Source organism: Verruconis gallopava, assembly GCF_000836295.1.
Source record: "Verruconis gallopava strain CBS 43764 unplaced genomic scaffold supercont1.48, whole genome shotgun sequence".
In the NCBI taxonomy this organism is placed as follows: domain Eukaryota; kingdom Fungi; phylum Ascomycota; class Dothideomycetes; order Venturiales; family Sympoventuriaceae; genus Verruconis; species Verruconis gallopava.
Window position 1 is genome coordinate 1,711 of NW_015622184.1, and position 12,604 is coordinate 14,314.

The following is a 12,604-nucleotide window of genomic DNA, read 5'->3' on the forward strand; positions in this document are numbered from 1 at the left end:
TTAGACTTTAAAAAGGGGGATAAAATTTATTTTTAGTAATAAAATATTTATATTAAATACTAAAGTAATAAATTTAATTTTCTAAAAATTAGACTATTTAAAATTAAGAGGATTATAAAACTAATAAATTATAAATTATAATTACTTAAAAATATAAAAATATATCCTATCTTTTATATTTTACTATTGGAAAAGGCGGATCTAGAGACTCCCCTTAATAGGGAAATTAAATTAAAAGACTCTACTAAGCTAGAGTATAAGATTAAGAAGATCTTAGATTACTAAGTTAGAAGATATTAATATTTTTATTTTATAAAGTAGAAAGGTTACTTATTAAAAGAAAATACTTAAAAATTATATAAAAACCTTAATTATCTATTTAAGCTATTATAATATTATTATAAAAATCTAATATACTTAAAATCTCTTAATTTCTAATAATTTAACTAAAGATAATAAGATTATTAATAAATTTATATAGCTTACTATTAAAGTAACCACTATTTCTTATCTATTTTATTTCTTCCTCCTCTTTTAATTTATTTATTAAATAAATTACTTTTATCTTTATATAATTTTTAGCTATCTTTAGAATTTTTTAACTTTAGGAAAGTTAAGCTAGAAGTTTTTATTATTTAATATTTAATTTAGATAATCTTTTAAGACTCTCCTCTATAATAGATTTAGCTTCCTCCTTAGTTTTATCTAGAATATCCTATAATATATTAATATATTTTATACCTTTATAAATATAATTTATATATTTAATACTCTTTAAAGAAGATATAGTAATATAAGATAATCTATAGATTAAATAATACTTATAACTAAGTATAGTAATATTTTTGGATTCCTTAATTTTAGAAGTAAGATATTTATAATAGAGAGAAGAAGTTAAAGATATCTTTATTTTCCTTTTAATAATTATTAAATTCTTTAAATATTAAAGTTTAAGATAAGCTTATTAAGGAGGGGAATAGTATTATAAAATAATATATAAATAATTATATAGGTATAATTCTAATTATTTTACTTATTTTAAGTAAAATAAATATATTAATTAATAGTTAATAGCTAGGGTATTATTAATTAATAAAAATAATTATTTTACTTATTTTAAATAGAATAAGTAGAATAAATAAGGTAATAAGAATACTAAGAATAAAGCCTATATAAATATCCTATCTTTATTAATATTATATTTCTTTATAATTTAACTATCTAGTTTACCTAGTAGTTAGTTTAAACATATTCCTATACTTTTAAAGCTTATACTATTCTAAGTTATAAATATAATTATCTTATTATATTCCTTCCATAATAAGCTCTTATTATACCTTATTCCTTTACTCTAGGAAGCTAAACCCTTTCGAAGTGGCTTACATTAGTGAAGCTAGTTGGTACTGGGAAAGTATTCCTAACAGCACGGTACAGCTGCGCTCAGGCCGCGGGTCACGTGTTCTAGGGGGAAGCAGTATTTAAGCTACGCACAGTATCCACCTTAGTTTGACTCCTTAGTTGTCAGTTTTGATACCAATCCATACTTATTGCTCCCTATCCTGATATCACGCTTACATTCACCCCTTACACCGTACGTGACAGCACGTGTCCTATACGTCAGTGTTCTCTCTGTTCCTCACATATATACTCCTCCTCTTTGAATATATTATATTAGTATTTTCCTCTTTTGTCCTAGAAAGCTTACCCTTATAGAAGCGGCTTACATTAGCGAATCTTGACGGATAGAGAATAGATTCCTAAGGTCTCTTGTAATTACCTATGTTATAAAATAGACTAATCTAAACTTATAAGGTTGATCATGAATCTTACTTATTTTAACTGCTTTAAATATAGCCATGAATCTAAATGCTATCTAACCCAGTAGCGCTATGTAATATGAAACGTGAGATATGGCAATGCCTAAAACCCAAATTTCTGAAACCCGGTATGTAAAAATTTCAATCATGCTTCTCCGAAGGTCTGTTTATTCCACCCGACGGGAGCTTCATGTCACCGTTCGCGCTGTCAGTACTGTTTTTCTCAAGTGGTATGGTCAAGCAGTTGATGCCAAGATACTCGCATATACTTGTGATCACTAGATGTGCCCATCTCGCATACACAATAGCAGCAAAGACGAAATAGCCCTGCAGGTAGAGCGTCTCTGCACTGTGACTAATCTGCGGGAGGCCCAACATTGGGAGATTACCAAGGATCGCACCTCCGACAAGCGGAGTGAGAAGAACCGTCCAATAAGGGAAAGGCTGGCGGGTTAAATGAGCCAGAATGATTTTTGTGGTCATCCGACCAAAGACCAACGACATTGTTAGGCAAAAAAGAGTCAGGTGATTCTCTTTCAAAAGATGAGAACTGTCGCTGCCAAGCCAGGCGATGCACGAAGCTGTGAAAACAACCATAGGTGTCCATTCCAGAAAGAGCGGTAGCATAGGTAGTCCTTTTGCTTTTCGTGAGGACCAAACATTGAACACACACGCAGGGAGATGTGCTACGCAGAATGCACCCAGTATCAGCGGCACCCAAATATCTCTGACAGAAGTTTTCTCGCCAATGAAAGCCTGTAAGAAAGGAAATGGTTGCGCAAGAGGAGTTTGCCATATCTCCGGACCGTAAATGCCGGACACTAGCATCATGGCGGTAGCAATTATTAGACCCTCAGTTGGACCGTTGAAATAACCGAGATAGAGAGTATGTGTATGGTAGGTCTCCCACGTGGAGAAAAACATGGGCAAGCAAGGCACCAATGCCGTGAACGCACCAACCTTTGTTGCTCCAAACATCATAGCAGCGGTTTCAAGTAAACTTGCGAGGGTGCAGTTGAGCGAATCAATACCATGGTCGAATAATTCCCCAAGAGGTGAAGAGGTTCCAGTTCGTCGCGCTTGTTTACCATCCACGTTGTCCATAGTTGAATACATCCACACGCCAATCGCAAAGCTTATATATACCCAGCCTGGTGCCTGTATTGTACCTCAGTTCTTGCTCGAAGGAATCTTGAATACGTCTGTCTCGTACCGGCCCAACCAGGTCGGGAACATAGTAACACATCAGAGCAACATTCCCAAGTATGAAGAAGAAGCCGATCAATGTGACTAGATTCGGCGCGAGCCAAAGTGGTAATAGCTCCACAAACGCATTCCACTACTCGACTCTTGTCAGTGATGTTCAGTAAAGATCATTCCAAAGACGCGTGAGCTCTTCTGCTCTATCACGTACATAATGCCGCATAATGTATTTGCTGATCGGACTTTTATCGACGCTCGAGTATTTGTACGTCCTCAGATGGGAGAGTGCCTCGTCCGTTAGACATTCTGCTACCGCGACTCCTAAGATCGAAGGTCAATATCCTTCTCCCACACTGCCTGCACAGACTGCCGAATCGGCACGTCCAAGAACAAAATTTTGTAAGAGAAGTGTAACACACGTTGGGTTGTAGGTCTTCCCATGATAGAAGTGTCACCTTCTCCTCTCGTGGGAGTAGTGACAGGAAGTGGAAGCGCCAGCTTGAGGTAAGTTTTGCAGGTCACCGCCTGCAGGGCACCGTTCAGGAAAATAGTCTTCTCGCGGGTGTCACGCTCACTTTTCTCGGTGCAGGAGTGGAGCTAGCACCGATTTCCTGCTTCCCAACTAGGGGGCGAATACGTTGGTCTTTCTCAACAAAAGAGTCGGCAATGATGCGCGTTTTATAGTTGCAGATAGCGCGATGGAACAAACAGCGTGTCCAACATGTGCGGGTGTCGAATAATGGTTGTTGGCGTCTGTTATATCTTACAAGAGCGAAGGCCCGTCAAGCCGCCGGAAATTTCGGGTCATCCAGCCGTAGAATGTGATCCATGCGCGCCCGCCTGAACCGAGATGGTTGGCACGAGTCGTCAGGGCTCCTCAAGATCCGAGCGTCTTGTACGGAGAACATGAAGTTACATTGTCGTTGCTTTCATATCATCGCCATGTCGAGGAATTATTCAACTGGATACCATCGTGCATAATAGACTTTACCACCCTTCAAAAGTTGCGACGTCATAATTCAAATTGCCATGCATCGATCGCTATCTAAGAACTACAGACTAACCTTTGAATGAAGACGGCGGATTTAACGTTCCTCATTGCACACAGCTGGACATCCGAATCGTAAGGCACTTTTTGGAACGCGAAAATTCCAATCTATGAAAATAGCCGTATCACTTTTAGGAGTTCCATATGCATCAAAGTCATGTTTAGAAGCAGCTTTGTCACGTCGTTATACTCCAAACCCTTTTAGCCTAGTCCAACTTTGCTTCGCAAACCCGCCACTCTAGCGGGTGGAAAAGGCCTTCGTGACTACACGTTTGAGGGCAAGTTCCTAGTAACGGTCAGTACATACTAAGCAAGCAGCGAAGAAATTTTAGACGTACCTTCTTCCTCAAGTCATCCGCAGTGGCATCCTCGACTTCGAGTTGGGCCATGGCATCACTGAGTGCGTCCTCGATTTTCTTACGTTGATTTTGCTTCAAGGTGCTCGGACCCGAAATCATTTCCTCAACACGTGCAATGTATGCCTCGAGTTGCTGCCGCGATTCAAACCGCTTGCTGAATGCCTCGTCTGTGGTCTTGAATTTGGCAGCGTCGCTAACCATCTTCTCGATCTCACTTGAGGAGAGTTTGCCAACAGAATTAGAAATAGTGATATTGGCGCTGCGACCAGAAGTCTTCTCCGTGGCGGTGACCTTTAGGATGCCGTTTACATCAACCTCGAAAACAACCTCTAGAACAGGCTCACCAGCCCGCATTGGAGGAATTGGAGCGAGAGTGAATTCGCCCAAACTAGTATTGTCCTCGCAGTTCACTCGCTATTAAAGAGGTTAGCGCTTAAGGAACAATGTCAAAAAGAGGGGGAAATGTACTTCTCCTTGGTATACCGGGAATTGTACACTCTGCTGCCCGTCGGCGACAGTTGTAAAGGTTCGCTTTTTTAAAGTTGGAACGGTTTGCCCGCGGGGCACAACTGGGGCAAAGATATTGCCCTCCATAGCGACGCCGAGGGAAAGGGGAACAACATCAAGAAGCAGAAGGTCAGCAGTGTCTGCGGACTGCGCTTTACCAGAGAGAATACCAGCTTGAACAGCAGCACCATATGCAACTGCCTCATCAGGGTTGATACTCTTCTCAAGTTTTTTGTTGTTAAAGAATTCACTGAGAAGCTTCTGTATCCGTGGGATACGGGTCGAGCCACCAACAAGCACGATCTCATCAACCTTGCTTTTATCGAGGCCAGCATCCTTAAGGACTTGCTCTACGGGTTGGAGAGTACCAGTAAAAGCCTTGGAGTTCAGCTCCTCGAAGCGGGCGCGTGTGATGGTGGCTGTGAAGTCCTCACCATCAAAGAGAGAGTCTATCTCCACAGTAGTGGAAGAGGCAGAGGACAATGTGCGCTTCGCACGCTCACAGGCAGTTCTGAGTCTTCGTAGAGCACGGGAGTCTCCAGACATGTCCTTCTTAGTCTTGCGCTGGAACTCTTTCTTAAAATGCTCGAGAAGGTTGGTGTCAAAATCCTGACCTCCGAGATGTGTATCACCAGCAGTAGCCTTGACGGTGAACACGCCACCTTGGATGTGAAGAAGGGATACATCAAAGGTACCGCCACCGAGGTCATAGATGAGAACATTTCGCTCACGCTCAGTCTTACCAGAGCCAAGTCCATACGCAATGGCGGCAGCAGTAGGTTCGTTGATAATTCGGAGTACGTTCAGGCCAGAGATTGAGCCGGCATCCTTGGTAGCTTGTCTCTGATTGTCATTGAAATATGCTGGAACAGTAATTACGGCCTTCTCGACCTTCTTGCCAAGCTTGACCTCTGCAACCTCCTTCATCTATCCGACGACAGTTAGGATACAATGCTAATATAGGATGGATCAAAATTTTACCTTGCCGAGAATCATAGCAGAGATTTCTTGTGGAGAGAAAGTCTTGGTCTCGTTGAGGTATTCGACCTGTACAAAAGGATTGCCGTCCTTGTCCACAACCTTGAATGGCCAAGACTCAATATCCTTCTTCACGGTCTCATCATCGAATCGACGACCAATCAAGCGCCTGAAAACATCTGTAAGAATCCCGCCCAAGCATCAAACAATTTGGAAGCACTCACTTCACGTCGAAGATAGTGTTGGCTGGGTTCATTGCCGCCTGGTTCTTTGCCGCTTCGCCGATCAACCGCTCTTCCGGCGTGAACGAAACAAAAGACGGCGTGGTGAAGCTACCCTGTTCATTGGCGACTGGCAATTGCTTAACATGCCTTAATTAAACTCTGTTGTAGTGTAGAACGTACTGATTTCGACACTGGTGCCTTCATACACGGCAACACAGGAATATGTAGTACCTAGAAGTGAGCAACTGTCAGCATACGGGCTGTAGAGGGTTTTAGGCACAATGGCCTTACCGAGATCGATACCGATCGCGCCATCATATACTTCTTCGGCCATAATGGAGTTTGCGTTTGTTGCGCTCGTCAAAGGAGTTTGTTGGTGGATAGGATAGTGAAAGGATATTTTTGTGGAGGGTCGAAAACTTCGCGCCGCAAAAAAATTCCCAAGGCTCATTGAGCCGTCCGTGCGTCATTCTACAGGGGGGCCCCTGGTTCGTGCCTATGCCGAGCTCATCGATCCTTTTAAAATTTATTTGTCGCTCACATCGACGAGCATTTTGCTTACAGCGTAGTCTCTTTGCTCATGTGGACTTTAATCATCATTACAACGAGAATTGATGGAGTCGAAAGATTGTGAAGCACGCAAAACATACTATAATCATGTTAAATTACTTTCTACACTTCCTTGATTCACCAATTGGCCATGTGAAAGTAGGTTTACAATGCCTCGTGTTATCAGGATGTTTAAGGCAGACGACGCACCAGCCAAATGTGTGGGAATCGGAATTGTATGGAAGTGAGCTGAAAGTTAGCTTGCTGACTATCATTTTTGATATTAAGTTCAAGCAAATTTCCATACATTCTGGCACTATCATTTTCTTCTACTATGTTCCCGGCTTTATGAGTTGAGAAGCTAGTGTCAAATGTTCGAAGTATATATCGATTGTGAAAGACTATACATATGACCAAAAACTTTATTGCCAGCTACTTAAAGGGTATTTAAATCGATATGCACAGAATCCAGAATTCAAACAGTACAAGCATGCACGCTTTGATCTTCGTGGCATCCTACGCTTTTCAATGCGAAATCGCGACCATGCGATTGACACATGTCACGTATGGTGAATTACCGCCAACGTGCTCTGGTCATCCAGACTAGTAGTCAGACCGTGCTGTCATGGAAGTAAAAATTTATGTCGCGTGGCCGTCTGGTGTTGTGCCGCACGAATTCCTCGTCGCCTGGAGGCCTCTCATTCTTAGTATTACTCGTGAGCATGCTCTGTAGACTTATGCACACGCTTTCTACATTATGGACTGGGCTCCATGCTTGGCGGTCAAGCAGGTCAAGACAGATGATGCCGTTTGAGTAGACATGGGGGTGCATAGGTATCGAGTGGGTAGCATCTTTGACAAAAACAACTTCTGGTGCCTCTAGATGTAAGTCAGCAGATCTATCGGACATCTATTCACGCTACACATGCCTATAGGATAGCTATTGCTAAACGTGAACTTCAACCTGTAGGTCTGTCCTTTGTATATCGGATTGTCATCCAACACTTGGATGTCCATGAGCCACTCTTGCAAATTATCTGCGGAAACTAGAGTTATCCCCGGTGCCACATGCTCGTGAAGCTGCGGACTTATCAGCAATAAGGTAGATCTGTGGATCACGCGGTAGGTCATACTTTAGTTAGCTCCTGTCGAGAGTAAGCGAGAATTTCGATAGTTTGCGGGTTCATATCAGCTTTACCTTCTGTAATCTTTTTTCTGCGAACATACTGTTTTGAAACGAAGGCTGCGTTGAGTTTGAATCCAGGCAAATGTAGAAATGACGAAGATTCGCCACAGCCTTATCAAGACTGTGTCAACAAAATCGATTCTTGTTTTGGTATACAGCGTGAAAGTGAGGTTAGATTTATCGCCTTGGCCGTATATGAGGTGAATGTGCCTTTATCGAGACGTCGAGTGAAGAGGTGCTTACGAGAAGTCCTTAGTGTCGGTAAGTTACCTTGAATCTGAATGGGATGACATTATTCGCTGGCTAGTCTTGCCGCATAAGACGCAGCCCCAACAGAACACTTGAAACTGTCACTTCAATGGTCACGTAGTAATGCCCATCTCCTTGGCTATATCTTGCAAAAGGATCCAGCCTACAAAGTTTTATTTTCCCTTCTCTCGCAACAATCGGAGAAAAAACGAGGCGTTAAATAGCCCACCGCCGCAAACCAGCCTCAAATGACTTGAGTAGATTTGCGCGACAGATGAACTTGGCCAACGGACATAGCACGGACTTAAAGCACATTTCGCGTTTACCACCTGTCAAAAAAAAAATTCGGCAAAAAGTAGTAGTCTACGCAAACATTGACAGAATGCTCACCGAGCGCTTTGTCGCAGCAATTCAATCGCCAACCAACATAACAGTTCCTGGCTCAAAGGATGCTGGAATCTTCCTACATGAGCTGCGACCATTGCCTGGCTTGCAACAGACATTCAAGAGAAGTGTATCGGCACCGAATTGCGTCGCTGTAAGCGAAACGCATATCTTTGCCGCGCAATCGGAAAAGGCCACCGTACACGTATACAACAGAGAGAAGGGCTATCACGAAGCGACAGTACCGTTTAATGAAAAGATCACCTGTCTGACGCTAGCTGCGTCTGGTCTTGTTTTATTACTCGGCACAGAAGGAGGCCGGGTAATAGCATGGGAGGTAAGCTATCTTCTTCCGATGAATAGCTGATTGAGAACTAGCTTGCTAACTGCTCAAAAAGATAGCTACAGGGCGTCTATCAAGTACCTCACATGCTCATCTTCAAGCTGTTACTTGCCTCACTGGGGACGCTTCCTCACACTTCATTCTCTCTGGGTCCTGCGATGCCACTGTTCTAATCTGGTCTTTGAGCGAGCTATTAACATTTTCTAGCTCGGATAGTTCAAGTTCTCGTAACGTTTTGCCACTTCATTCCCTGTCAGCTCAGCGCGGCCCAATCACGGCACTTGCAATGGCTTATGGCCACGGTCCGACGTATATCGCGATCAGCGCATCAGAAGATCGAACTATCCTGGTCTGGGATTGCAAAAAAGGCACTACACTTCGGACATACTTGCTACGAGATATACCCAGAGCTCTTGTTATGGACAGGTGTGACCGTGGGTTTTACACAATCTACGAAGATGGCAGTGTTCAGCTTATAGATTTAATGCGGAATTATGATCTTGTCAATGACGTATATGATGGTGATGCTACCGCTCCCATACAGCCAAGAGATAGTTGTCTCTGGAAAGCAGAGGGACAAGAGCTAGGAAGCGGTGTTAGTCTTGGGCTTAGTTGGGATGGCACTCAGTTGCTATCTGGTCATAGTAGTGGAAAGATTGCAACTTGGGACGTTCCTAGGGGTAATTTCATGTCCGTTCTTGCTGTGCTGCCAGGCCCCGTGAGCAGCATTACCATGCTTCCAATAACGGGGTTAGAATTAGTCGAAAAGAAGAGTTCTGGCATTTCGATACTAGGAATCACGAAACCTCGTATCATTAACACAGAAACTGAGAGTGGCACTCCGGGAAATTATACTATGGCATCGCAGCTAAAATCCAGCTTCATTGCAACGCGATTTCGAGCTAGCCAACCCCCTGGCAAGGAAATGCTAGGCAGTCTGGGATGCGCGTTAGCACGACCATCATATTCATCAAAAGTTCTAGAATCTGGTCAGCTTGGTCATCGAATTACCAGTCCGCTATCGACGATAGCGATGAACGGTGAAGTACAGAAGCTGATGGAAGCATCCACCAACAATGATAACCAGCAGGAAGCCAATGAGCTGGTAGATTTGAGAGTAAGAAATCATACTCTTGTTGAGCAAATATCGCATCTGCAAAACTTACAAAGGGCTTCGTTCGTTCAGCTACGGAAAAAAACGATGACTATAGATACTCTTGTGAAGGATCACCACTAATGAATGAGAAAAAAAATTAAATCACGAACACTTTTAAGAGCCAAGCAACTCAAAACGGGAATGAAGGTTTTATCGATGGCGTCCCTCGGAATCTACATCAATAGAAACCTGGCATTGGTAGAGAACGATAGGTGGCTGCTAAGGCAAGGATCCATATCAGCGATAGATGAAACTTGACATAGTCTGGAATATTTTGAGAACATTACATTTTTGTTTCTGAACAGCTGACGTCTACAAGTGTGTATTTATTTTACTTCCAAGACTCGCTAGGTATAGGAAAGTTCGCATAGATACTGTTCAGTTACCAACCGAATAGGCAATTGCTTCACTGAATGATTTATCAGGCTCTGTGATTGGGGCTCTATGCTTACATGCTGTTATAAGTTCCTACTCCTCCGAAGTCGACTGCAAACGGAACAGGATTTGCCGCACTCTACATAGACTGCTCAGAATACTGGACATATTTCGTCCCGGAAATTATGTGCTATACATGAAGCGAGTCTATGCGACGTGATGATGTGGCCGCGACTCCTGTTCAAATTGTTTGTTTGAAAAATCCTTCATTGTTATGTAGAGAAAAATAGAGAAAAATATTTGCCCATTGGTCAAACCACCGGATCTTCTGTTTGTCCCCTGAGCTCTTGATGCTGTTAGGTAATTTACGTTTTCAGCTGATTACTTGGCATTACTGTAATAAGCACTCCACACCTAACTTAACTGCCTTCAAATCTTTGTGACACAATAACATAAAACCAGCATCTCTCAGTCATATGATGCAAAGTAATGAATCTCATACAAGCGACTGGACAACGAAATGAAACCTATCTTGGCCAAAACGATAGAAAGGTTACAAAAATTAAATAGAGCTCAATTGGCTGTTGTAATTAGGGAAGACTCGAGGCTACTCGTGTTCACGGTATCCGGGGATCTGATATACTACAGAGATTAGCTTGCGAATTTATAAGAAGATTTTAATGATCGAAATTCTTGGCTTTGTGATATTTTCATGTCGAGACTGCCGTATAAAATTGTTTCACGGTTTAAAGGAAGAGTAAGGACCGGCAATCTAGTCATCACAGCAAAAGTCGACATAAAGCTCGGCCTCATCTGAGGCATACGATTAACCACATTTCATGGTTAACTTCGTACCTCTTTGAGGAGTCCTGAAATTAAGAAACGATTGAAAGAATACAGAAACATCAACTACGTCGTCATATTCTCAACTATGCAGAGCCATGAAAATTTTATAAGCCAAACTTCTGTAGTCCCCTCGGACCAGCCAGTGCATGCCGGAGAGGGCACCCACCAGTGTAGCTCCTAGCTGAGCTTGATTTGTTCCAAATACCGAAGCCTGTCATAGCTTGCGAACTCATGGTCACCACCAATGCAAAATGCAACAAAAGGGGGGTTCTCGGTAAGTATCTATGTGCCTGATCTTGACAAAGCTGTGAAATTAAAGTAGTCACTTGGCGAGATTCTTCATAATTTTGTAACCTGATTGACGTTACGTGCTTTGAGTATGCCAGTAGAATTTTACTAGTGGGAAAGTCATCTAGAAGACATTCTACAAGTGGAGAGCACGATCTGTCCTCCCGTGGGCTGAACACTACCACTTTGTATATAATTTCAGCAGGTACCGCAAGCAAAGACTGGATGGGTTTCACTCTTATCATAATGAGCAGACAGTATCGGCTGTCTTAGCTGCCATAAATACCACATATAATTGGATTGAGCAGCTCGATATTTTAAGCTGAAGTTGTAGATCAAAAACAACGCAAGTAATGTTCACCAGCTTGGAATGCTGTCGTGGAGATATGTTATTGTTTAGAGAGATAAGAACGTACTCGTTGACCTGAACGTTTGCTTCTGAATATTCCCATAAATTAGTAGCTTGAGATGCTAGTCCTGCGTTAATAAAATATCAATCCTATCAAAGGCATATTCGTCGATCAATTGCGGGATGACCGGACCTAGCTTAGATCTGCGGATTTGCCATTGGGTTAGAAAAATTTTGAGCGTCATTTTTTGCATCTGCAATTGATAGAATTAACTTTATATTTGGGGTCTGTAAATTTTGTTTTACGCAGGCATGAATAGTGTTGTAAATTCCCCCTGTTGGTATGACGTTTCAACTTCTAGTCTGCTCCGCCGTTCATGGTTAAGCCATTGCACCTGGGATTTGAAATGACGGAAAACATGACTTGATCCTCTACGATGAGCTTCGGACAATTCCGAACGCTCATTCTCTCATATGGGTAAGATATTACTAAGTGAAGGCACAAAAGACAGATATGTTGTATCCAGACACAAGCTTGCTGAAGATGGAGTAGCCGAGGAGCGGCGATTAGGATAATATACTGCACTGACATACAGTTCTGTTGCGGTGAGCTTATTGATTGATTCTCCGGGTGAATTTCATCGAATAGCTGTTTGTACGTGCTCTACCTTTGTTGACTTCGAAGTGGACTGCTGGGTCTATGTTTTTTTTTTTTTTTTTTTTTTTTTTTTTTTTTTTTTTTT

General features: G+C 42.1%; 4 protein-coding genes across 5 annotated transcripts; 1 reads left to right on the top strand and 3 right to left on the bottom strand.

Moving 5' to 3' along the window:
- Window positions 1-1,744: 1,744 nt before the first annotated feature.
- On the bottom strand, window positions 1,745-3,778 carry PV09_08792. Of its 2 annotated transcripts, XM_016362747.1 has the most exons (4): window positions 3,440-3,778; window positions 3,232-3,341; window positions 3,031-3,156; window positions 1,745-2,975 (listed from the first exon to the last, which is right to left on the bottom strand). In XM_016362747.1, the coding sequence occupies exons 1-4, from the start codon at window positions 3,459-3,461 to the stop codon at window positions 1,959-1,961; spliced, it is 1,275 nt and encodes a 424-aa protein (XP_016209355.1). In that variant the 5' UTR covers window positions 3,462-3,778; the 3' UTR covers window positions 1,745-1,958. The 2 variants fall into 2 exon arrangements, with proteins under 2 accessions (XP_016209355.1, XP_016209356.1); XM_016362748.1 differs by having other exon boundaries at window positions 1,745-3,156.
- A 48-nt stretch (window positions 3,779-3,826) lies between these two features.
- PV09_08793 (hsp75-like protein) lies at window positions 3,827-6,541 on the bottom strand. The gene is made up of 7 exons (XM_016362749.1): window positions 6,428-6,541; window positions 6,317-6,367; window positions 6,137-6,263; window positions 5,916-6,081; window positions 4,896-5,861; window positions 4,407-4,841; window positions 3,827-4,354 (listed from the first exon to the last, which is right to left on the bottom strand). Exons 1-7 carry the CDS (start codon window positions 6,468-6,470, stop codon window positions 4,307-4,309), a joined length of 1,836 nt encoding a protein of 611 aa, XP_016209357.1. The 5' UTR covers window positions 6,471-6,541; the 3' UTR covers window positions 3,827-4,306.
- Window positions 6,542-6,977: 436 nt separating this feature from the next.
- PV09_08794 (uncharacterized protein) lies at window positions 6,978-8,168 on the bottom strand. Its single transcript, XM_016362750.1, has 4 exons — window positions 7,884-8,168; window positions 7,819-7,830; window positions 7,615-7,765; window positions 6,978-7,564 (listed from the first exon to the last, which is right to left on the bottom strand). The coding sequence occupies exons 1-4, from the start codon at window positions 7,908-7,910 to the stop codon at window positions 7,296-7,298; spliced, it is 459 nt and encodes a 152-aa protein (XP_016209358.1). The 5' UTR covers window positions 7,911-8,168; the 3' UTR covers window positions 6,978-7,295.
- A 188-nt stretch (window positions 8,169-8,356) lies between these two features.
- On the top strand, window positions 8,357-10,436 carry PV09_08795 (uncharacterized protein). The gene is made up of 2 exons (XM_016362751.1): window positions 8,357-8,841; window positions 8,903-10,436. The coding sequence occupies exons 1-2, from the start codon at window positions 8,395-8,397 to the stop codon at window positions 10,082-10,084; spliced, it is 1,629 nt and encodes a 542-aa protein (XP_016209359.1). The 5' UTR covers window positions 8,357-8,394; the 3' UTR covers window positions 10,085-10,436.
- The last annotated feature ends 2,168 nt before the right edge of the window (window positions 10,437-12,604 follow it).